The sequence below is a fragment of the Panthera pardus genome, unplaced genomic scaffold, assembly GCF_024362965.1.
Source record: "Panthera pardus isolate Hobbes unplaced genomic scaffold, ASM2436296v1 HiC_scaffold_16, whole genome shotgun sequence".
NCBI lineage: Eukaryota > Metazoa > Chordata > Mammalia > Carnivora > Felidae > Panthera > Panthera pardus.
Genome location: NW_026526721.1, coordinates 146,198,384 through 146,224,353, shown reverse-complemented (window position 1 = coordinate 146,224,353; position 25,970 = coordinate 146,198,384). Strand labels below are relative to the sequence as shown.

The 25,970-nt window shown below is 38.4% G+C and overlaps 1 protein-coding gene across 1 annotated transcript in view; it reads right to left on the bottom strand.

The window, feature by feature from the left end:
• Window positions 1–25,651, bottom strand: part of STT3B (STT3 oligosaccharyltransferase complex catalytic subunit B) — a 106,010-nt gene extending 80,359 nt beyond the window's left edge. Inside the window, exon 1 of the mRNA XM_019422852.2 lies at window positions 24,896–25,651. Within this exon, the coding sequence (XP_019278397.1) occupies window positions 24,896–25,209 (314 nt within the window). The 5' untranslated portion in view covers window positions 25,210–25,651. The remainder of the gene's footprint in view (window positions 1–24,895) is intronic.
• Window positions 25,652–25,970: the final 319 nt, after the last annotated feature.

The following is a 25,970-nucleotide window of genomic DNA, read 5'->3' as shown; positions in this document are numbered from 1 at the left end:
CCTTCATGACAACTTATTGATATGGGTATTATTGTCATACCTAATTCACAGATGAGAAGACAAATGCAGAGGTTAGGTAATTTGTTCAAGATCATTCAACTAATAAATAGCAAAGTCCACAGTCTTTCTCACTTGATTTGGTGTCTAGCCAAAAATAAATGAATTGATCTTCCTACCTCAGCACCAAGCACAGTGCCTGGCATACAGTAAGTTCAATAAATGTTTGTTAAAGTGTCTGAGCATTTTATATATGATCCAATTTAAAAAATTTTTCCACAAATGTCCCAAGTAAAGTGATTTAGTGCCAGTATGAGGTTGAGCTGTATAAAATGTTTTAACTCTCACTCTAAGGTAAACTATTCTTTCCATAAAAATACAATATTCAGGTAGAAGGTAATAAAAATGGTGTGACTGACTTAATTAAATTTTCATGTGTTAACAGTTCCATATAGCTCAGTCAATGCATTTGGGTCCGTTTTTCTGTTCTGGTCTCTATATCAATCCTCTAGATCACTCACAAAACTATCCAGTACTGTATACAGAAATGAAAAACATCTGCTGCAGCCAGCCAAAAGAATTTGTTCCACTTACTCTTTTTTAACTTCCATAATTACCAATCTCAGTCCTATTCTAACAACTCTCCGCATCATGTTTTTCATTATATCCTAGCCATGGGGGCCTTATTTTTGCCCCTTCAACATGCCAAATTGTTCCTGCTTGGAGGAATGCTCTTAATTTAGATCTTCACAGAGCTACCTAACTCCTCGTCATTTTGATCTTAGCATAAATATCACCTCAAAAAGGCCCCTTCACTTCCAGATGTATAGTGGTAGATCTATAGATACATCCCAGAACTAGCTACCATATTATTTTTTTCATAGCCTTTATCACGACTGAAATTATCTAGATCTTTGTTTATACATTCACCTGCCAGAAAATAGGTTCCATTACAACAGAGACCCCTGTTTACATTCCTAACCCTTGACACTTTGACCGGCACAGTTCTCACACAATAAATATTTGTTAAAATGCCTTGAATACTGAATATACCATTAGTACTAAAAGCCTATGCAATCAAAGCCTATTAAAAAACTTAGTTTTAAAATCCTATGATCTGTAAGATGCCTTAATTTAACTTCTTATTCCACAAAAACAATAAAGATAATATAGTATGATAAAGGACAAAAGAAGTATAGACATAAAAATTCAAGAGTAGATAAAAACACACCAAAATGTACATCATAAGGGCCTATACGTTTAAAAACTAAATCTAACTTCATTTCCCAACAATGAAAGCCAAATAGAAGCACCTGGCTGGCTCGGTTGGTGGCACACACAACTCTTGATCTTGGGGTTATAAATATGAGCCCCACGCTGGGTGTAGAAATTCCTTAAAAATAAAATCTTAAAAAAAAAAAAGCCAAATCAGAGAGATATGAGTGACACAGGTCTCAACAGAAAGGATAAAAATGTCATTTCCTCAATCAGATTATATTTTGACTGAAAGTATAATATGACAGTATTTTTAAACTAAAATAAGGGTGGCTGGCTGGCTTGTATGGTTGGTAGAGCACACAGTTCTTGATCTCATAGTTGTGAGTTCAGCTCACATTGAACACAGAGCAGAGCTTACTTAAAAAAAAACAAAACAAAACCCATGGTCTTTAGCTATGATACTAAATTCTATTTGTTAAAAACTAAAATAGAATACAGATATCAAAACACAGTGACTCTAACATGAAGTTTAATTTAAAAAAAATTTTTTTAAACATTTATTTATTTTTGAGAGAAAGAGAGCACGAGGGGGATAAGGACAGAGAGAGAGGGAGACACAGAATCCGAAGCAGGCTCCAGGCTCCGAGCTGTCAGCACAGAGCCCGACGCGGGGCTCAAACTCACAAACCGTGAGATCATGACCTGAGCAAAGTCAGACGCTCAACCAACTGAGCCATCCAGGTGCCCCTAAAGTTTAATTTTGCAATCAAGCTATTTTTAACTCTTTACAGGTTTTTAAGGCTAGGTACCACCTCAAGAATAAGAGCAACAAGATTAGAAATAGGAGAGGCAGGACACAGTAAGTTAACAGGTGACAAATAAAGAGATATTTGCAGCCACAGAGTTTCAGATTTTGACATTCCTAAACATCTTGCCAAATTTACATTTCCCCAACAAAACTGGTATTATAAGTGAGAACAAGCATTTCTGATGCTTGTTCCACTAAAAAAAAAAAAAAAAAATCAGATTTACTGAAGCAAGTATTTCTTCTTCATCATTCTTATAACCACGTCTGGGATGGTTTGGAACACAGAAGCAAAGAGGGCAGTTATTATGATTTAGTTCTGCAACCAAAAATGTCAAAAACAGCAATGAAGAAATGAAGAGAACCAACAGACATATCAAACACAGTTTCGGAGTGTTCATTACAGGTAAGCACTCAATATGAAGTAATTAGCTGCTGACTTTACAGTTGGTCATTTCTGAAAAGCTAGCAAAACCACAGACTGGCCTTGGAAAAAAAACCTCATAGAAAACAGAGGGGAGGCAGGTATTTAAATCTTTCTGGGTGAGGGACTCTGAGAATCTGATGAAAATATGGAATCTCTCACCAGAAGAACGTGCATAAAAATTTTGCAGAATTTTTAATTAATTTTTAGAGGACCCCCAACATATAAATCTTTTAGAAAGGCATTTCTTTCCAGCACTGAAAAATCTGCTGAGTTACCTTCTTGAATAGTTCAGAAAAAAACTATACCTGTGATCTACCAAGGCAGTTGTGGGAAATCAAGACCATACTTATTTTTCAGCCATTAAATCATTTAAAATTTAATATTTCATCAGGGAAAAAAAAATCACCATAAGGCACAGCACTAGTTAGACAAAGTGCGATCTAACCACGCAGTTCTCTTTCAAATTACTGTGGTGCTTAAGGGCTTTTTGTATCAAAAATGTAAAATAATAGGTTATCCTTTTTTTGTCCAATCTCAAAAAACTAAAAGGAAAGATGACAAAAAGATTCAGGAGAAAATAGGCATATTTAATTTTCATTTGTTTTAGAGCAACAAAATAAACTTCACATTTATAAAAAAGATTAGATTTTTTAAATTTTGGTATATAAATATAGCACTGAGCTATCTCAAACTGTGGTTGGCAAAGCCATAATTGGAGCAAGATTACTCTACCAACACTTAAACAGATGTCTTTTGTGCATCCTACAGCAGAAAAAGCTAGAAGCTACATAAAGAAAAACACTGAATATAAGATTCTGTAATAATGCAAATATTTTTCCTGAAATGCAACCATAATGTATAGATACCAATTATGAAGAAATTCTAGTTCACAAATAACTTTTCCCTAAGAGCCAGTAAGCCTGGGCATTGTGCACACAAGTTCACAATTCTAAGAACCAAAGGCAAACTTGGTTTGTGACCTCATAAAGCTGACAATCTTTGCCAATCTTGCAGAAGGGACAGGCAAGGACCAAGTATAATCAAGCAATCAAGCAGAGAAGGGAACATATGGGCTACTAAAGGACACCTAACATTTCTCTGAAGAATAATTTATATTAACCATTAAAATATACCGATCTTACACGTTTGATTCAATGACTTTTGACAATTTTATACATACCATCAACAGTAACTATCACCTGAAACCATCACCCACAAAGTTCCCACGTGTACTTTTCCAGTCTCTTCCCTCTCCTCAAAAGTTTGAATTCTTTCACCAGAGATTCATTTTGTTCTTGGATTTCACATAAAGAGATCATAAATTCCACTTTCTGTAAGTGTCTGGTTTTTTTCATTCAGCATGTTTTCGAGATTTATTCATGTGGCAGCAGTTTGTTTCCTTTTTATTGCTGAGTAGTATTCCACTTTCTGAATACAATTAATTCCCTCTCTCTCTCTCTCTTTTTTTTTTTTTGGGAGTGCGTACAAGCGGAGGAGAGGGGTGCAGGGACTCCCAAGGAGAGTCCGTGCTGAGAGTGTAGCCCAATGTAGGGCTTGATTCCATGACCCTGGGATCATGACCTGACCCAAAACCAAGAGCTGGATACTCAACCAACTGAGCCACCCAGGTGCCCCTCCTCTGTCTTTTTTTAAGGACGTGTGTTTTAATTTCTTTGGATAAATATTTAGCAATTCCACTCCTAGGTTACAGAGTATTCATATATTTAAAAATACTAAACAGTTCTCCAAAGTAGTTGTACCATAATACTCCACCCATAATGCATACTCCATATTAAGCTCATTTTTCTTTTTTTAAATGGGCTCACCTGCACTGTGCTAGATACTGGAGAAACAGAATAGACCTGTCCTCACAAAGCTCTCTCGTGGAAGGCTTCTACAAGTGACATCTAATTTAAACCTGGATGGATTATTGAGCAAAAAAGGGAGGAAAGAATAGAAGCATTCTAGAAAGAAGAAAGAGCATATAAGCAAGGGCTAAAAAAAAAAAAACAAAAACCACAGAAGTTATTTTCATAATACTAATAGGAAATAAAGCTAGATCAAGTTTTATGATGTGAAGATTATGCTAAAAAATGAGAAAACAACCTAGGATGAGTAAGTTTTAAAAAGATCAATTAAGTCTTAAACAGATATTTGTATTTATTAGATGCACTCATGGCATCATGTACCTTCACAGTATTTGTCATTCTTAATTGTTTCCAGTCTCTCTCTCCCCCAGACTAGATTCATGTCTTTTTGGACTCACAACCATTTTATCCACAGCACCTGGCAAATAGGCAATATTCAGAGATGTGAAAGGTTTATCAAGGATATTTAATTTTTCTTTTTTTAAATTTTCTATTGCTGCATAACAAATTACAACAAAATCACTGGCTTAGAACAACACACATTATCTCATGGTTTCATAGTCAGGGGTCCAAGCTTAACCAGATCCCCTGCTTAGGGTCTCAAGGTGAAATCAAGGCATTAAAAGGGTTGCGCTTTCATCTGGAGACTCATTTAGGGAAAGAATGAACTTCCAAGTTCACTTAGGTTGCTGGCAGAGTGCATTTCCTTGAGGCTGTAGGACTGAGGGTCTCTTAAGATGCTACCCGCAGTTCCTTGTGCATGGACTTCTCCAACAAGGCTGCTGACTTCATAAACCAGCAAGAAGTCTCAGGTACAAGTCCACTAGTAATACAGTCTTACATAACGTAACATAATCATGAAGCTGCATTCCCACCACCCTATACTCTGTCCACTCTTCAAAGGCTATCAACAGACTGTGTTGAAATAATACATTCTGTGAAAAGATTTATATAAAGTCAATTATAGCTCTGAGTTTGTTTGCAAAGTGTAGCATAAGATTTTACAAAATAGTTCACACGTATTTACCTAGTAAACGAGAAAGCACCCAGTTCTACCAACAGAAATGACCAATCATGGACGCCAATAGAAGTGTAAGAGAATCAAGAAATAAAGGAAAGGAATAGACCTCCACCAAGAAAAAATAACAACAAGTGAAAAGCAAAGTATTAGAACACCAATGATTACATCCAGGATTAAAGGTTTTCTATTCCTTCTCCTTTATCCTGTCACTGGGCACTCTCAGGCTACAAAGTACCAGATCTACCTAAATCCCACTAGTTGAGAGACTTCATATATACTCCAAATTTAGCACTAATGGGAATAGAGAACTAAGATAAGTACAAAGCAGCTGAGGCCACCAGCTCAAGTTGACATTTCAACCTACCATTTATTATTCCTGCCATCTAGTGGTAGGATCAAAAACAAAAACAAAAACATGCCAGGCAGACATGTTAAACAGGTACACATGGGAGAAAAAAACACCAGTTTGTGAGGACTACTAAGTAAGCAACAGTCTAGGGGCACTCGGGTGGCTCAGTCAGTTAAGCGCCTGACTCTGACTCAGGTCATGATCTCATGGTTCATGAGCTCGAGCCCCGCGTCAGGCTCTGTGCTGACAGCTCAGGGCCTGGAGCCTGCTTCAGATTCTCTGTCTCCCTCTTTCTCTGCCCCTCCCCCACTCACACTCTGTGTCTCTCTCTAAAAATTAAAAAAAATTTTTTTTAAAACAGTCTAAACCCAATCCTACCACATCTACACACAAGCACCATCCAGAGAATGTACTAAGCATATCGCCAATTTTATGAATTAACCTACGGAAATTTATATGTGAGGATATATTCAAGCCTAGTAGAACAGATTCATCAGTGTTTAACAGCAAAAAATGAAAATTTCAAAGAATTACTAATGATACAAAATAGTCTTTTTTTTTTTTTTTTTTACTCTTTTACTTTTGGTAGGTCAATTCTGAAGTTTGTAAAGACCCATAAACACACAGACTGACCACTATCCCAGCACCAATCACCACCACTCATATAAAAGCAGTTGTAACTGGGTCTTAAGACTACTCTCAGTAAACTCTGTGCTCTTAAAACTGACAGATGGGTCATAATGATTCAAAATTTTCCCTAAGCAGAGATCATGCTGTATCTATAGAGCTGCATTACAAATCAAAAAGGTATCAGAACTCATAAGAACAGAGCAAAACTTCTTCCAAATACATTAACTGAAAGCAAGATCCATGTTACAATCCTATCTTTTAAGTTATCTCTCAACTTCTGCCTTTACTGACAGCTACCAATCGTCCTAAGTACTCATTTGAAAAAGGAGACTGTTCTGCTTTATAAAGGGCACTTAATAAACTAATTGGAAAAAGGAAAGGACAATGAAAAGCTGGGACTAAAAACTTACATCAACGTAACAGGCTGGTGGGGGTAGGGGGCTGGTTAGGTGGCTCAGTCAGTTAGATCCTGATTTCGGCTCAGGTCATGCTCTCAGGGTTCCTAAATTCAAGCCCTGCATTGGGCCCTGTGCTGACAATGCAGAGCCTGCTTGGGATTCTCTCTCTCCCCCTCAAAAAAAAAAAAAAAAAAAAAAAAGTCTAAAAATGTATTTTAATGCCATTCAAAAAAAAAAATCTGAAATAATTCTAGGATCACATATAAAACTGTGTATTTGATAAATTAAAATTAACCAATGATATTTTTTTGCTCAGTTATTAAATCCAATATAGACTGAAATCTAAAAATCCTGGGCTAGGGGCGCCTGGGTGGCTCAAGTCGGTTAAGTGTCTGATTGGCTCAGGTCATGATCTCAACAGCTCATGAGTTCAAGCCCCACATTGGGCTCTGTGCTGACAGCTCAGAGACTGGAGCCTGTTTCAGATTCGTCTCCTCTCTCTCTGCCCCTCCCCTGTTCGCACTCTGCTTCTCTCTCTCTGAAAAATAAAATTAAAAAAATTAAAAATATAATAATAAAATAAAAATAAAAATAAAAATAAAAAACCTGGGCAAAAGCCAAAGAGATGCACACGCCTGTATGTATTCTCTTCCTCTCCACACAGCACACATACACATGTGTAATACATATTTAAGTCAGACATCCATTCATATATTATAGAAAAAAGATCAAATATATATGATATAAACATATCATATTTACATTTACTTATTAGATACCTGACTTATTGATATTCTAGAATTATTATATATCATACTATATAAACAAGATTTCCAAATAAGCAATAATTATATAAATATCTATTATATTACATATATTTAAGTTAGAATATATATTCACAGTCTGTAGAAATAGGATTTTGAACTAACAAGCATTAAGTATGCATTGCATGGAACATTTTTTTTTAAAAAAATCCTACAGTAATTCCTAAATTAAATATGGTAAACACTAGGTTAAATTAAACTAATAATGTATTCAAGAACATCTCAGTCTTTAACATGCTAATGTGTAGTATAAATAAGTGGATGGGATATGCAGTTTTTCCAAATTTAAGTTATCAGAGGTTATTTTGTTTTGAACTACAATTCTTGGGATATGTATTCTGCAGAACACGTTTTGGCAAACACACTAACAATTTCTGTTCTCTTCTAGGTATGAAGTTCATTCCATATTACAGAGAAACCAAAAGTGATTTACCCACTTTTAATCAGGAACTTTTCAAACAGACAGTATCAGCAAACATAACTCAAGAAGGAGCTAAGAAAGAATAAACAAAACGTGAATCAGTTCTCTCCTCCCATTTGAAAGGGGCTGAAGTAGACAGACAGGAAATACTGAACTATATGAAAACTTTAGTATCCTTTACATATCTAAAGTAATTTTAGCAATTTCTATGAAATAACAACATGTATTAAATCCTCAGAGACCAGCATGTTTGGGGTATACTCTATTTTAAAATGTGTTTATTCTGAGAATTACAAATGTTGCAAATGCATTTACTGAATTTTAAATAGACTTAAACACACCTTCCCCCCCTCCCCCGTTTTTTTGTTTTGTTTTGTTTTTACAAATAGTGTTTACACTATGGTCAACCTGGTGAAATCTGGATTTTGCACTTTTTGCCAAATTACTGCACTTGACACCTTTACTTCACATGGTAACATCAGATCAATATTACGGTAAATACATTATACTTTACTTCTTGAGGAAGGTAACTAATTCTAATGCATGACAAAGTGACAGAATCTGGGGCAGGAAAGAACAAAAATGACTAAGAGCCTTGGTCATACAACAGCTGGTATCGCTGGTGGAAAATGTTCCTGAGTCCAAGTCCAGAGATGCTCTGTATTCCACTACATGTCAAAGAATCCGTCCAATAAGCAGAAGTATTATTAGGACTTTCATTTCTGCCATTGAATCTTAGATCCAAGAAATATGAAGGAACATGAAAATAAGTCATGCTTCCTGAAGCATTGCTTTTATACTGGAGAGCTATACTGAAGCGTCTGTATGCAACATACAGAATTGTTATGATGGGAAACTATACTTTTACACAGAACATTCTTCCTAATCTGAGAGCTGGGAAGTGCCTACAAGTTTATTTCTGTGTATTTTATATTTGTTCAGACATGACAGAAAGTTGTCTCATTTTATTTAAAGTCTTGTGTTGTGAAATTCAGAATTGCTCTGTAGTATTTTCAGTTTTAAAGCAATCCAGCTGCATTCAATGCCTTAAATGTGCTTTTTAAAGTACAGAAGGCAAATATTTGAATATTGGTTGTGAATCTCTGAGTTCCATTATTTTGAAAAAAGTATTTTCACCATAACACTTAAGAAACTTAATTTCCATGATAAAGTTTGGAGGTGAGATCAGTCAAGAAAAATCTCAAATATATGCCAATTCCGTACCACTGTCTTCTGAGAACTCCAGCATATGCTCAAAGTGGGAGAACTAATAGCGGAACTAGTCTGGCTTTCAAAAACAATTTTGAAATGTGTTGGCAGATAGTGACCGACTGATCCAACTGAATAATTTAGAGGGGAAAAAACTGAAGTATGGGTATGGGCAAGGCAGGTAAGACTAGAAAGAACTTGTCGATGAATGGCCAGGTCACGTAGCACTTTACCTAGAATATTATAATAGACCGTAAGTGAATAAAAAATGCTTGTAAATTTTTCCAAGCCTCAGTCTTTTGGAAGGGGAGGAGTATAATAAGTAGACTGATGGAAACATCATGTTCCCATACATGAAATGTGTACAATTATGAAAGAGAATACAATTGTACGCATTTGCACATGCTGTTTTTACCAAAATATCACCCGAGGCTTCTGACTTCACTGGTATTCTCTTAACATGCTAAGCAGTACTTCCTTTTCTCCATGAAATGGGGGTAATATCTATCTTATAGGATTTAAGGAGTAATAAGCCACAAAATGCATTAAAATTTGCAACAAATTTAACAGACTTAGAATCCCTCCCCTCACCAATACAAAATTAAAAAAAAAAGTTTAAAAAAAAGTTTAAAAACTTTAAGTTTAAAAAAGTTTAAAAAAAAAATACGCTGACCAAAGACACAAACAGGTAATTTACAGAATAAGAAACAAAAATAATACACTGTGATAACAAGTCTCCAAAGATGGAACTAAATCATTCTGTCCCTACCAGTATGACTAATAGGCCTGTGTCTATTCTCAACAGTAAAATATAGTGGAAGTGACAATGATCAGTAGATGCCTAACCCTTAATTGGACAAGCAGCTTTCTCATTCTTGAAATGCTCTTAGAATCCAGCTGCCATGCTGTGAGGCAGCCTAAGCAGCCACACGAAGAAGCTAAAAGCCACAGGTGAGCTCCCAATCAAGACTCCAGATGCTTCTAAGCTATACAGCATCCCAGTCCTTCTAGCCCCAGCTGACTGCAGCCTGTTGAGCCTCCAGATGACTGTAATCATCCAAGAACCACAGTTGACATCACAAAGCAGAAAACTCCCATTCCACTCACAGAATTGTGAAATAATGAAATGCTTTTTTGTCACCAAGTTTTGGAGTGGTGTATTATATTTTTATGTATAACTGAAATAAAAATTACCACAGAATACTCAGGTATATACCCTAGCAACCATCCACACATATAAACCAGAAAGTATACTTTTTACTGTTCATAGTAGCATTATTCATAAAAGCAAAAAGTTGTAAACCCAAATATTCATCAACTAGCAAATGTATAAATACAAGTCAAAGATCATATAAAGAATAATACCATTTTTAAAGCTCCAAAGCAAAACTTAGCAATATATTATCTAGAGATGCAAACATATATATATATATATATATATATATATATATATTTTTTTTTTTTAATATGGCAAAGGAAATGTTAAAACTGAGATAATGGCTTCTAATTGCTAAAAGGAAAACCAGGAGGACAGCTTAGAGAAGAAATATGGATAGATGTGAAATTGGTGATGTTCTAGTTCTCTAGTTGGGTAGGGGTTTCACACAGATACTTATCATTTTGTTCGTAATTACATACATGGTATATACATTATATATTATTTGCATTTTAAATATAGTTTGACTTTTAAAAATGTTACTTTTTATAATAAGTTATAATAAGTTATATAGTTTATAATAAGTTATAAAGTTATAATAACTTTATATTATGCTGCAATTCATATCCAACAATTGTAACAAGTACTAATGACAAACTTTTCAAAAGTCTAGAAATATTTTTACTTCAAAAGGAAAACATTTTGCTTTAACTGCTGTTTATATTACTATAAGCCCGGTAAATTATTTTAACAACAAAAATAAAGTATGCTAAAAAAAAAAGATCTCCCTTCTAATGAAGTGACTGACTCATTTTAACAACCATCAAAAATTATTTTAAAGTATTTTAGTTGTTTCTCAAGCTCATTTTTCTTTAGTGTATTTATTTTGAGAGAGAGAGAGAGAGAGAGAGAGAGAGGTCAGGGGAGAGAAAGAACCCAAAGCAGGCTCTGTGCTGTGAGCTGGGCCCAGGACAGGTTTCAATCCCATGAACCATGAGATCATGACCTAGGTGTCAGAGGCTCAACTGACTGAGCCACCCAAGCTCCCCCTTTACGGTTTTTAGATTTATTTCACCTACCACATGTTTTTTCATTATCCTGTTCCTTCTAATGCCAGAAAGCTTGGCCTATTAAAGTTTTCTTTAGATATGGCATACAGTAAAAATGATTTTAGGATTAAAATTAAAATTCTATGAAGTTTATTAAATTTTAAAAAATTAAGAACATATGCAATGTTTTAATTGTCAATATAACAGATTAAAGGCACACTGATGGATAAAGGTGTAAAAAAAAAGTACACAAAAACATCTGGTAAGATCATCACAACATCAGTTTAAGGACTCACAGGAATGTTGCTATTATATAGTATAAGGAGCTGACCAGTCATTTTGTTAGTTCAATCCAGAGTTAAAAAAAAAAAAAAAAGTAAAGACTTTATATTTTGGCCTCTCAAGATCTACAATATTCAATGATCCTCCTAGTAATTAGATGCAGACAAAGCTATTTCTATTATTGCAGAGACACTTTAATGGAGACAAGCAATTTATTCCATCCCTAATGAGTAATTTTATTTAGTATCCTTTAACCTCTTGTGGCAAAGTTCACATGAAATCAGTGGGAGCTGTGATGGCTCTTAAAGTGTCGTGGAATTTCCATATTAATTGCCAATACAGGTATCCCCTGCTTTTCGAAAAGCTCACTCTAGGCCACTTCGCCACCTTCTTTAAGACAGGCCTACGTTAATATAACCAAAAGAATAAAAGAGAAAGGGAAAACAGCGTTCAGTGTTTGTTTTGCAGCACACCACTATGGAGGCAGCATGAACCTGAGCAGCGGAAGTGACACCATCAAGCTACGTCCCCAAGGTACAACACTCATCATCATCAAGCCACCATACTCATCATCAAGCCACCATGGCTTAGAACTGCATCTTGTGATCATCTGTTCCTTATCTCTATTTATTTTGTGCGTCCCTTTAGCCTAAGCCTCTTGCGCATCAGAAAAGCGTAGGGTTATTTTTTGGGTCTGGGAACACTAAAAAAAATTCCATATAAATTAATGGTTCTTTGCTGTATGCATTTTCGACTTATACAAGTTTTCATAGGAATGCTCTACTTTTGCATGGGGAGATGCTGGAACCACAAAGTCAAGAGCCGAGAAACAAAATGGATCATTAATCCAAACCCACCCAAACTCATCATTTGCCTGAATTCAAGGCATATATACCCAATGATCATTTCTATTCTTACTATTCCTCCACATCAAGATACACTTCTCAAATTCGCATAAAATGCCACCGTGTAAACTTTACTTCTTATTGCTGCCATGTCTTTTTTCATGTATCATCTCAAATGTTAACAGCATTAACTGGTCTGTCTTTTCTTATTCAATATTCCTTAACTAGTGAGTTAAAACTCGAGATAGAACTAAGAGTTACCTGTACTTGGAAGAAATACTCAAACTAAAATTTCCTTCCCTTGAAGTTCTTCCTAAGGTATCCAGCCAAGTCAGTCATTTCCCAACTGCTGATGGCAATCACTGATGCTCACATACTTTTTCGATAAGGATTATCAACCTTTTTTCTTTTCTTTTTTATCACCAGGAAAGAGTTTTCCTTCTTCTATAACATTAAAATGACACCTTTATTAAGGGTGAGATTATGATGTTCACTACTAAGAGGTTCACTAACAATACCAGAAGGGGGAGGCGGGGAAGTGAATTTCCACACCAGCAAGCAATTCTACACTACTAGCTGGGTATCCTACAGTCCACCTTAATTCTAACACTAAAACAGTGTCAGATCCCACAAGGGCATAAGACTGACCCCCCTGGACCCTCAATCCCCAACTTTACACACCAATCAAAAGTCCAAGTTGTCCCCAGTGCTTCTAACCAACTAGCTACAGATCAGAAGTTCCAGTGACCCCCTCCTTAGGTTCAATTAATTTGGTAGAGTTGCTCGCAGAACTGACAAAACATTTAACTTACTAGATCACTATTTCTTATAAAGGGACAAAACTCAGGAACAACTAGAGATTCACAGGGCAAGATGTGTGGGAAGGAGTGCAGGGCTTCTGTGCCCTCTCCAAGTACACCACCCTCCCCAAATCTCCACATAGTCACAAACCTGGAAACGCTCCAAACTCCGTCCTTTGGGGTTTGTATGAAGACTCCATTTCGTGGGCATGATTGATTAAATTATTGGCAGCTGGTGATTCAACCTCCAGTCCTTCTCCTTTTCCCAGAGGTCAGGAGGTGGGACTGATAGTTCAACCCTCTAATCACAGGGCAGGTTCTAGTGGCAACCAGCCCCCATACTTAGATTACCTAAGGGCTTTCCAAAGTCACTGTATTAACAGAACAAAAGATACTTAGAAAATTACAAGGGTTTTTAGGAGCTCTGTGCCAGAAGCAAGGACGAAGACCAATTATCCCTCTTCTGAATCACAATATCACCACACATGATTCTACTGATATCACAATCAAATCCAAGGTTTATCAAGGTATTATACAAGCAACTTCCTGTACTATCACCACCAGAACATAAAATGTGGTTACCATTAAGGATAAAGGATCCATATTAATATAAACTGAACACCCACTATGTTCCTAATATAGTGTAGGATATTCTAGGATGATTGGAAATGATGTTTGTACCCTAAACAATCTTGTCTCTCTACAGGAACAGTAAGTTATTAACATTATTCATTAAAGAGGGAAATAAGCATATCACCATAACTGTATTTTACCAATTTAGGCAAAGAACAAATAGCTTAAATCTCCTTGAGTGTTTTTACATTACAGGTGTTAAAATTTTCAAAATGGCCCTAGCCTATTTAGTTAAATGAATAGTCCTGAACAAAATTTAGCCAAAGTAAGTTTGCTCTATACTGGGATCAATAAAACCTGTACCTATACCTCTCACACAAGGCAGATAAACAATATTAGATTGTTATTTCTGAAAGAAGTATGCCTGGCATGTTTCCTAACAGTTAATACATTTCAAAAAATTAGCCCTACTTCCCTGGGGATTTCAAACAAGAGGAATACTAGGGGTGTTAAAGAAGCTTAAATCATAAGGTTGGACCATTATCCAAATACAGCCTAATTCAAAGTCATTTGTACTTCTCTCTGGCATATATTACAAGGGATTTAAGGGAGAAGAAATAATAAGTATGTGCATACCTTCCTCATAATACTTGATTTAAATTTTAAGTTTGAATTCTGGAGAAATACTAGCTGGCTAAACTGGGAGTTTCAAGAAAGGAAGTCCTAGATTTAAATTCTTCAACTAACAATGCCTTAACTATGATAACAATCCTTTATTTGTTTACAAAAGAAATCAACTATTATCCATTCAAGTAGCATGGGTTATATACGAATGGGGAGTGGAAAAATACCACTGGATTTAATCAAAATCATTCGGACCAATAAAGAGACATGCATTAGAGAGCATTCATGTTTATGGTTTCACTTAAGAACAGCTCTCTAATTAAAAGAAAAGCTTACAAGCTAGAATCCCATTTCCAATATCCTTAATCATTTACTAACACACAATGCCAAATTTCCACACCCCAGTAGATTTCAAGTTCCTACACAAAGAATCATGATCTTCCTTTATTATATTCTTTTTTTTTATTGAAGTATAATTGACACACAATGCTGTATTAGTTTCAGGTATGCAACACAGGATTGACAATTGTATACATTACTCAATGCCTGACCTTTACTTCTCTTGGAATAAAACCTTTTATCCCCTGAAGACAGTTTCTGAAAGGATCCTACTACTATGAAACCTCTCCTATTCTTCCTGAAGACCAAGGCAGCTACTAAATCAATAAAGGAAATAAAGATATGGGAAAGAAAAATAGTGGTAGCCATGGAAGACTGGAAGAATAGAGAGAAATGTAAGCTATTCAAGATCCCAGGACATTTACACAAACAAAATCACACACAACCCAGCATCAACAATCCGCTACAAAGATACCACTATATTAAATAGTCCATTCTTAGGGTTCTCCTAAACTCCTTCAGCTCAGATCCCTTTTCAACATTCTCTTCTTTCAAGAATTAACTGCTACTCCAATCCTTACATAAATTTTAATATATATGCTTTAAAGTGAAAAATAGTTGGCAGAAGCCATAGTTTAAAAACTAGTAATTTTGCATTTCTCTCTCCCTTGAAAGACAGTGATGTCTCCTCCCTCACTCTCTCTACCTTGTAGTCTCAGTGTCTGCTGAAAGATCAAATTTCTCTGGCCAGTTAGTACTTTGTGAAAAATTGTCAAGGTTATCTGGAGACAAGGTTGATTCCAGCTCAAGAGTTCCATCTTGAGATAATTTTTTATCTCAAGGGAAGAGAAGGATGCTTCCCTTTCCTACAGGTACTTCCTGCTGCAAAAGAGGAAGAAACCTCCTCAGGTCAGTAAGAAGACTGGTTAATCAAATTATTGCTAAACCTTATTACCACATATTCTCAACAATCCTTTGATCAATGAAGATGGATCTTAAATGCAGTGAACAAAAAAAAAAAAAAAAAAAATGAGACACACAGTTACAAGTGCATTTATCTCAAGTTTTAAATTAGACAAAACTAAATTATGTTATTTAAGAATGCACACAGAATTATACCACCTATGATGAAAACCATGGATGTAATTATTATACAAGTGAGGAGAAGGGGAGGCAAACACACACCAAGGCTTCTGAGGTGGTGGCACTGTTCTATTTCTTGATCTGGGTGATGATCATATGGCTGTTTACCTTACAATTAGTAGTCATTACACTGTCCATTAGGTTTATACACTTTTCAGAATGTGTTATATTTCACCATTAAAGAAAAAATTTTTAAAGACTAATACCACTTTCTCACCAATAAAAGCCCTTGCAGAATATTTTTCTCATGCTTATGTAAACATTTAAGACATTTATTTGCAAAGAATATCTCAAAAACTTCAAGAGTGCTGCCTTCCCAGTAATTCCGTATTCCATTATTTTTCCTGTGGATTATACAAGACTGTTTAACAATGTACCTCGATAATGAAACCTACTTAGAGTTTATTCTACATTATAGGAGTTACTGGTGTTTGAAGAATAGGCTTGAACTGCGAAGAGAGTAGATCTTAAAAGTTCCTGTCACAAGAAAAAAAAATTTTTTTATAAGGTGACAAATGTTAAAATTTTATTATCATTTTGAAATGTGAACAAATATCAAATCATTATTCCGTACAGATGAAACTAACATAAACAGGCATGAAAATAAACATATTGGTTGTGAGTTTCCCATTCTTTTCACCAACTCCACCCCAACCATTTGGCCAGCAACAAACAATAATTTAAGCTGTGCAGACACTAGAACTTTATAAATTAATTATGAATTACTATATTTTAATTTTAAATTAGCACAGAAAACAGTATATGCTGGAATATTATCTATCCATCTATGTATGGAGAGAGAGACACCCAATAATTTAAGCTTAAAAACCAAATTCATTTGGTTGGAGAGACTGCTAGATATCACTAAAGAAAAGAACACTGTACTGTGAAGAAAAACCTTTACTGGAGAATAGCTGATAAACCTGTAAGGCATGAAAAAAGAAATTAAAAGAAAACCTCAAAAGAAACATCAATTTAGCTATCACCTCAGCATGTATACTTTACTAATAGACACATAAATTTTCTTTATGTCTTTATGAGTAGTCTTTCCCTTTATACAGGAATGAAGAAAAAAGTGAAAAAATTTTGAAACTTAAAGCATGAACACTATTAACTTATGGAAATTACAGGTAACTGAAGCACACAATTTTTTAGAACACCAAACTTCACATAAAAGCTGTTTCACAGTTGAACTTGCCAACATTTCTAATATTGTCAACTTAAAGTGAGTGGTAGGGGCGCCTGGGTAACTCAGTTTAAGCGTCAGTCTGACTCAATTTCAGCTCAGGTTCATGATCTCATGTGTGGCCCTGTGCTCACTCCCACTCCTCTGCTCTCTCTCTCTCCCTCTCTCCCTCTGTCTCTCCCCAGTTCCCTCTCCCTCTCAAAAAAAATAAATAAACTTAAAAATAATAATAATTGAGGGGGCTCCTGGATGGCTTTTTCGGTTGAACGTCCAACTCTTGATTTTGGCTCAGGTCATGATCTCCTTGTGGGTTCAAGCCCCGCATCCAGCTCTGCACAGAGCCTTCTTGGGATATATTCTCTCATTCTCTCTCTCTCTCTCTCCCCCCCACCCCCGCCTTTTCTCTCTGCCCCCCCCCAAAATAAACTTTAAAAAAATAAATAGACAAGTAAAGTGGTAGAAATTTACTTCCCCTCATCTTCTAAAGTAACAATTTTCAAGTAACTTCTCAAAAAACGCCCTCTACTACAAACACAGGTGCAAAGAAAACAGAAAGGAATCTAGCCAAGCTACAACTACACCACCTTCACCCTTTGGTGTTCAGCTTCTTTGCCCTGAAAACAAGCCAAGCCAACATATACTTTGGAAATCCTGTAGCTAAAGAATTCTGGGATTAGTCTAATCTTCCACCCCATAGCTCCCTTAACTGGAATGGGTTAATATCTCCAACCTTACTACAATGACCTTTTTACAGACAAAATAAAACTAAATGCAAACAACATTCACTTGGATTCAATCATCTTTTCTTTTCATTTAGCTATTCCCTTAAAAGCTGCATCTCTGTAAACTCCCTAGTCATTCAGGATTAAAAACCTCAAGTCATCATCAACTCTTCTCTCTTCCCTACATCAAAACAAAGTAATTAGGGGTGCCTGGGGGCTCAGTCAGTTAAGCATTCGACTTTTGACTTCAGCTCAGGTCATGATCTCACAGTTCACGGAGTTGAGCCCCAAGTCGAGCTCTGTGCTGACAATGCGGAGACTGCTTGGGATTCTCTCTCCCTCTCTCTCTGTCCCTCCCCTGCTTGTATGTGCACGCTCTCTTTGTCTCTCTCTCAAAATAAATTAAATAAATAAAATAAACTTAAAAACAAGTATAAAAACAAAGTAATTCGCTATCACCCAACTAGTGAGTTTAGTTAGCTAGGCATGGATTGTGCCCAAGCGTTTTGATAGGCCAATATGTTAAGACTTAAATCAGGGCAGCTGATTAAAAGACATAAATTAAACGGAGGACACTTTCATTTAAGACTGCCTTGAAGGCAGAGGATGCAGTAAAAAGGACATAGTTTTTGGAGACAAGTAGACCTGTATTATTCAATTCTTAGGGGAATGCTGAACTGAAATATCTTTTATCTACAGAAATAAAAGATGTTACCTTATCTCCTCAGTTCTAAGACATAAAATCAAGTTGTAAGACACTCTAAAAACTAAGCACTTACCACTTAGAACATATATTAAAGTTATCCTGCAACACTAAGTTCCACCAGAAGAAAAAAAATTGGTTACAGATGATATGGTCAATTTGTTTAGTGTAGCAGTCACAATTCTTTAGAAATGCGTATTTCTGAAAGTAGCATAAACTTGACCAACATAAAGGCATTCACCAACTTATTATGTACAGGATATATTCCAAGGTATGTTTAGACGCCTTACATTTGAAACCCTGAAGGTATTTTTACAAAAAAATATAATTCCAAGTAGTGGTTAGGTTTCCTGGCAGGTCTACAAATGCCAGTTTACCCACATTTACCTAAAATATGAGAGGCTCTGGCAGTCGCTCCTACCTCTTCCAACCCTTACCTACACCTAACACATTAAAAAAAAAAAAAAAAATCCTATGGTATTGACCCCTTCTATCAATTTCTAAATCCCTGGAAATTATTTGTGTCAGAAGTAGGTCAAGCAAAGAAACAGAAACCTTCCCAGAAAAGAGTGATTTAAAAACAAAAATATCCACCAGAATGAGGTAAAGCAAATAAAGGAGTGAAGACGGGGGTAGGATGTTAACCATTTACATTTTTTTCCCCTTTCAACAGCATTAATTTGGCCCATACATTATATTTGTAGATCCTATGTTATTTGAAAATACGTTTCCATTTTTTCCTACTTATTGTAGGGACTGACAGAAGTCACTTTTGCAATTATACATAAATTAAGCATTATATCCAGGCAAAACATGGCAAAAAAAAAAAGAAAAAAAAGCGTAGATTCAGAGTAAGCAACAGGCTGACCAATAAGAGGCTTCTAATAACACAAAAAGAATTTAGGTGTTCTACATAAATTAAGTCTAATAAAACCAACATCAATACCCTTCTAACAACTGTAGTTTCTTCTGCGATATAAGCTTTGGCAAAGTCAAATCATTTAACAGACATGCGTTGACTTACGATGTACTCTCATTAAGTTAATAACCAAACCTGAAAAGATTAAATCTGATTCCAACCGGCAGTCCAACTGAGCACAATGCAGAAACAGTATTTATACTCATTATGTTCAAGTATTATAGAAAACAAATGTCCAGAAATAAGATTCTCTTCATCATGCAGATGGGGAACAAAAATAACATTCTTCATATTATAACGAAGGATGTACTATTAGCGTCTACAAGCAGGATCTAAAAGCAGCATCAGAAAAATATGTCAGCACAGCGCCTGACATGGGCTTGATCTCAGGAATTGTGAGCTCATGACCTGAACTGAAATCAAGAGTCAAGATGCCTAACCATCTGAGCCACCCACGTGCCCCACCAGTGTTGTCTGTTGAGCTGGTTGAGCATCCGAGTTAGAATCCCACATCAGGCTCACTGCTATCAGCTCAGAACCTGCTTTAGATCCTGTCCCCCTCACTCTGCCCCTCCTCAGCTCACACGCTCTCTCTCAAAAATAAATAAACTTAAAAAAAAAAAAAAGATATGATAAAGCAAATAAAGTAAAACACTAACTGTAGAATCTAGGTATTGAGCTTGAGTGTTCACTATAAAACTCTTTTAGCTTTTCTGTATGCTTAGAAATTTTTGTAAAGTAACAATTTAGCAATATACAAATCTGTTGAATAGTAGGATGCTTTACAATTTGGGTTAACAGCAATATTGTCTCTAACAGCATTAAGTTTTCAAAGTAAACAAGTAAAAAATATGATTCATCACTCCAGAATATTAATCATTTTTTCATTATTTCTGAGAGCATGTATGTACTGATAAATACGAACATATCACAATGAAAAGAACTTTTAACATTTTCTCATATCCCAAAATACTCATAACTTACAGGGAGCATAAAAATCAGAAGTAGATTAAGAACAGGCTAGTAAATTTCCTCATGTTGTTAACAGCTGGGTCAGAACCTATAATGAGTTTCTAATATTTAGTCTACAACCAGTGTCTTTTAAGTTTATTTATTTTGAGAGAAGAGTGTGTGTGTGTGCACATATCATACGTGAGGGAGGGGCAGCGACAGAGGGAGAGGGAGAATCCCAAGCAGGCTCCGCGCTGTCAGCACAGAGCCTGACACCGGCTTGAGCTCAGGAACTGCGGGATCATGACCTGAGCTGAAATCAAGCGTCAAGAGGCCTAACCACCTGAGCCGCCCAGGCGCCCCACCAGTTTGCCTGTATGCAAACTACTCACGGCAGTGAGAGTGGTCTTACTCAAGTGAGCCCTCAAGATAGGAAAATCCCTAACAGAAAGTTCTAAAGACTTTGCTGGCAGATCGTAACCACTTCAGGACCTATTACATGCCTCAAGAAACCCATGGTTCCTACTAAGTGTAGGAACCACCACAATTTACCCCAAATGGGAGCAGGTCCAATCCCACTCTCCCATGCAGCGGTTCATGACGCTCCCTGAACTCCTCCCTCCGTGTTCCTGTAACTCAGAACGATCTTCGGCTCAAGACCAGAAAAACTGTCATGGTTTGACAATGACTCCAGTGACCGTATACCTGTTCTGAAGTGCAGCTGGACTGCGGTTGCTAATGATTCCACAAAGTAACTTTTTAAGATTTGGGGATGTTTGTGTTCTAAAACTGGTTTTGTCACCCATTTTGTCTTCTTCAGAACTGAGGTCAATACCCTCTTTCTTCATCTGCAAAGTGAAGAAAAAACATGGAGACCTCAAAGTATAGGAACTAGTCCCAACTTACAAACAGCTTATGTTCTAAAGGTTTATCAATCCTTTGAAAACGTGTTTGCGCTAATTAATCTACTTACACCATAGTTTCTCTGAAAAACTGAATTCCGGGTTTCAATTCTAAACTGCAGCCTTCTGCCCAGCAAGACGTCTGCTGCCCTTTTACAGCTAACTGGAGCCAAAGCTCAGAGAGGCTCAGAGAATTCTCCCTCGAGAGCTCCAAGGAGAACCTACTGCAACTTGGGCAGGCAGGGAAAAGGGCAAGTCTCCTGACGCAGGGAGGTTTTACACCAACTCTGTGGCAAAAGCTACCACAATTTAAGAAGATAACGGTTATGGAAAAGGTACTTGGTTAATATCACGTCAAAGTATTAGTAGCTGTCACAAAAGTAAGTAGAAACTACATTTTGCTCCAGATAAAAAAGAAGATAAAATTAGCCGCTGTTAAACTAGTTGCTCAACCAAATGTTTGGCAAGTACAGACAACATATTCTCAAACTGCTTCCTCATGTCTGATCAACTCAACTGATAAGGGGAGGAAATTACTAAAGCGAAGTGGTGAGGAGATCGTACCAAAAATGTTGCTAAGTTCTAGAAAAGTGCAGTGTACTTTAAAATTCAGTAAATATATAATATTCAACATTATATACCACCCCTCATAACTGTAAGATTTATAAAATTAACTGAGTGACAAATTTAAAAAACAAGTATAACTTTGTGACAATGAGTCACCTCTGGCAGCTAACTGGAGTCTTACGCAATTTAAGAACTACTGTAAATTAGAAATAACTCACAATCAAACAGAAAAAGTAAACTTTTCACTGAAAACACTTCAGAAATGAAGCCAGTAACAGAGACATGAAAAAAAAAGGAATAGAGAAGACCAGAAAAAATTGGTTTGTTGATAGAGAACCTGAAAGAAACATTTAAATATAAAGGTTCATGTCATTGCTGTATGTTAAAATAGTAACCTGAGAGACTCCCAGGCTAGTATAACACCACAGTGTTAGATTAAAGATCAAAGTGTTGGCACTATTAGCCGCTTTGAAGGAAAACTGCTTTAAAAATCCAATGTAATAATGACAGGCAATCTACACCCAACCCCTTTTCAAAAATTTTCAATAAGAATGGATTATAAGAATGAAATACCTAACTACTTGAGATCTTCAAAAGAAAAGAAAAACAAAAGCAAATGAAATTTTTTTGGCCTGAAACCTAATTTTCCCATTAAGTCAACCCAAATTATCTCTGACATTAAATTTATATTGGCAAATCTCTGTTCACAAGAAGGGATAGGGGCAATTCCTTTATTGTAAAAACTGTTTACCACTAATGACAATTACTAATATTATGAACAGAAGCACAGGAATACAATAAAATGTAAGTATTAAGACTATCAGTAAACAGAACACCTAAATTAAGTAGATCTTTAGGAATGAAGAGGTGTAGATACCTTTAGTGAATATGAATTAAAGTTCAAATTTCATACATTTAGTGTTTCAGAAATGTTTCTATGCACAGAAAAATAGAAATAAAACAAATTTTCATGTGGATAAAAAAGGGTTATGTTTCCCCAAGCATATTCTTGAAACAAGAGAAAAGAGCAACTTTTAATTTTTTGCCATACTTTAAAAAAAGAAAAAAAGAGTATTATCTGTGAAGCAACCTGACTTAAGACTTTTCATGATTACATACTCAATTTCAGTAGTACTCTTTGGCTGACTTGATGAAGATTTCTAATCTTCCTTCAAAATAAAGAAAAACAACAAAATCATCTCATCACTCAGTCGTGAATTTTTCTGCCATCCTTAATTTCAGCCTCAAAGTTACTACTAAACAGTACTCAGCCTTTGTCAACAGGATACTCTGTGGAAATACTATTCACGATTTCTGTTGCCCGTAATGTTTTGTCGCCATGCACTTCTGCTGTGTAATCTAAAAAGACATAACTTTCTCTTTTCACACTGTTCAGTAAAATATTAGCAGTTTTCGCCTTCCGGTTCCAATTTCATTTTTATCTAATTTGCTTAAGTGTTTCAAAGCTAAGCCTAAGAACACTGTACCTAGTTTCTAAGGTTTCACAACATTTTCTTCTGATTTGAAATAAAAGTTATTTTTTAGAAAGTGTCAGAAAAAAATCAAAACCTCCAAAATGGGATTAAAACGTTTCACCAAGACTGTCACAGTAATTAACTGTTTACCGAAACTGAGTTCTCCATGAGTGGGCTCCCGTCCTGTTCAATAGATGATGCACTACCAACCTTCCTATCCACAACAGAACTTCAATCCGGTATTTTAATACACGGGTAATTCACTTCCCAAAATACTTATGACCCATATATTTAGTAAGTCTCAACGAGATTCTCTCACTGTATTTCAGAGGACAAAACAAATATCCTAAAAGTTTAGTTAGGTCTGATTATAAAGAGGTAAGATTAACTCAAGGTTGCCAAGTCGGTCAACATGTTTTAAGTTCGTTTAAAAGGCATAGATAGGCTCGGGTAAAAAACAAAAACAAAAACAAAAGCCAACTCAGGCTGGGAAAGCTGGAAAAAAAAAAAAATTAAAGCAATCTCCCTACCTACTTAATTCACAGACAAGTGTGGTGCCTAAATTAGCTAGTGCTCTTCACAGGGTAACTTCCTAAGACATTCAGGTCAGTCCGGATACCACGGGCAACTTTTGATTGTAACCCAAGGCTCCCCATCACCGTGGGAGTCTCTGGTCTTGTTCGCAAACCCTCCGGAAGGGACCAAGAAAGGAACCAATGCCCTGCCTTCGGACGACTGGGCTCGGAGAGTAATCATGTCCTCGCCACCCAAGATAACTGTGGCACAGCCAGGTGCGGAGTGCCCTCGGGGGCCCTGAAAACGGCCACTCCTAAAAATATCTAATGGTAAAGAAATAAGAGTCCCTAGCTTCCAGGATCACTTTCCGGGGTATTATTTCCTTGCCTCCAACACCCCACTCACTCTCTTTTCCCCTCCTTGTAAAAGGAGAGCAGAAAGGAGGAACAGTAAAAGCGTCAAACGGCGAGGCTGAGTAGACAGGGCTCCTGCCCATCTGGACTCCCCCCCCCCCCCCCCATCAACGGCAACGAGGCAACCCCGGGGCGATCCCATCCCAACGAGCAAAACCGCGCCGGCGAAAACGAGAGAACGCGACACGCCACGGGCAGGGAGGCGGGGAGTCCGCCACGAGTCGGCCGGAGGGAGACCTGCCGGCTCGCGGCGTGGCCGCTCCGGGCTGGACACCCCGAGACGGCTGCCGGGGGGGGGGGGGGGCTTCGTCCGCCCTCGCACCAGGCGTCACACTTACCCGGCCCGGGGCCAAGGTCCCACTCGGGGACCCCGACGCCCCGCCTCGGGCTGCGCGGGGGAAACTTCGCCCACGGGCAGGGGGCGCGCCCGCGGCTCCGGGACCCGCGCTCGCCTCGGCCCGGGCGCGAGCGGGGCTCGGCGGCGGCGCGGGGCCAAGTCCGGGACGAGCCGCGGCGGGGTCCCAGCGGGCCGCGGGCGGGGGGAGGGGCGGCGGGGCACTCACCACGGGTCGAACTCGTGAATGATGCTTTCGAAGCGAATGACCGCGAAGAGGCGCGAGCTGAAGCCGGCAAGCCAGGCCAGGAAGAGGATGGTGAAGGAGAGCAGCGACTGCCAGCCGGCCGGCTGCGACAGCCCCCCGGACAGCCCCGCGGGGGCCGGCTTCGGCGGCGCCACGCCGCCCGCCGCCTTGTGCGCGCACTGGGCCCCGGGCCCGTGGTGGCCGTGCCGGCTGTTCCCCAGGGCCATGAGGCCGCTCCACGGGGACGAGTTGAGGGACGACTTGTGCTTGCTCTCCGGGGCCGAGGGCTCCGCCATGTTGTGCCCCGGCGGCGGGTCTCGCTCCTCGCCGCCGCCGCCGCCGCCGCCTGGTGCGAGGGGTGCTGGGCGGGGACCTGGAGGAGGAGGAGGAGGACGAGGAGGAGGAGGAGGAGGAGGAAGAAAAAGGAGGAGGAGGGAAGAGCGCCGCGCGCTCCCGCCCTCAGCGCCGCGAGGCCGGGGGACAGGGGGTGGAGGCGGCGGCAGGGAGTCTCCGCCTCAGCAGCGGCTGCGACCGCCGCGCTCTCAACTCGGATGGCCCTTGCGCCCCACTAGCCATCCGTATCCCCCTTGCAGCTGCGGCAGCGGCGAAAGCCGACGGGACGAGGGCGCCAGAGAAGAAGCAGCAGACGGAGGCGGCACCACAGCTCGGAGCAGCAATGACATTCCCCCTCACACCCGCCGCCCGCCCCGCGATGAAGAGCAGGAGGAGGAGCCCCCTGGAGTCCGGGCGGAGCTCAGGCTACCTCTGACTCCGCCCCCGACCCAACAGGAACTAGCCCTTCCACCTGTCACAATGCGACAGGTCCGTTAGGGGGTGGGCCCAGAACTGCGGTGCCCACCAATAGGAGCGCGAGCTGGGGCGGGGCTTAGCCCAACCGCTCTCCCCCACCCCCCCCTCCCTCCCCCTCCCGCCTCGCGCCCGTTCGCCCGGAGCGGCCGTGCAGCCGCGCTACGGCTTCATTGTCAGTTGAAAGACGCGGTTTCGCGCGTCGGTGTTGTCGGCAAGGAAGGGTGCTAGGCGGCTCCGCTCGTTGCAT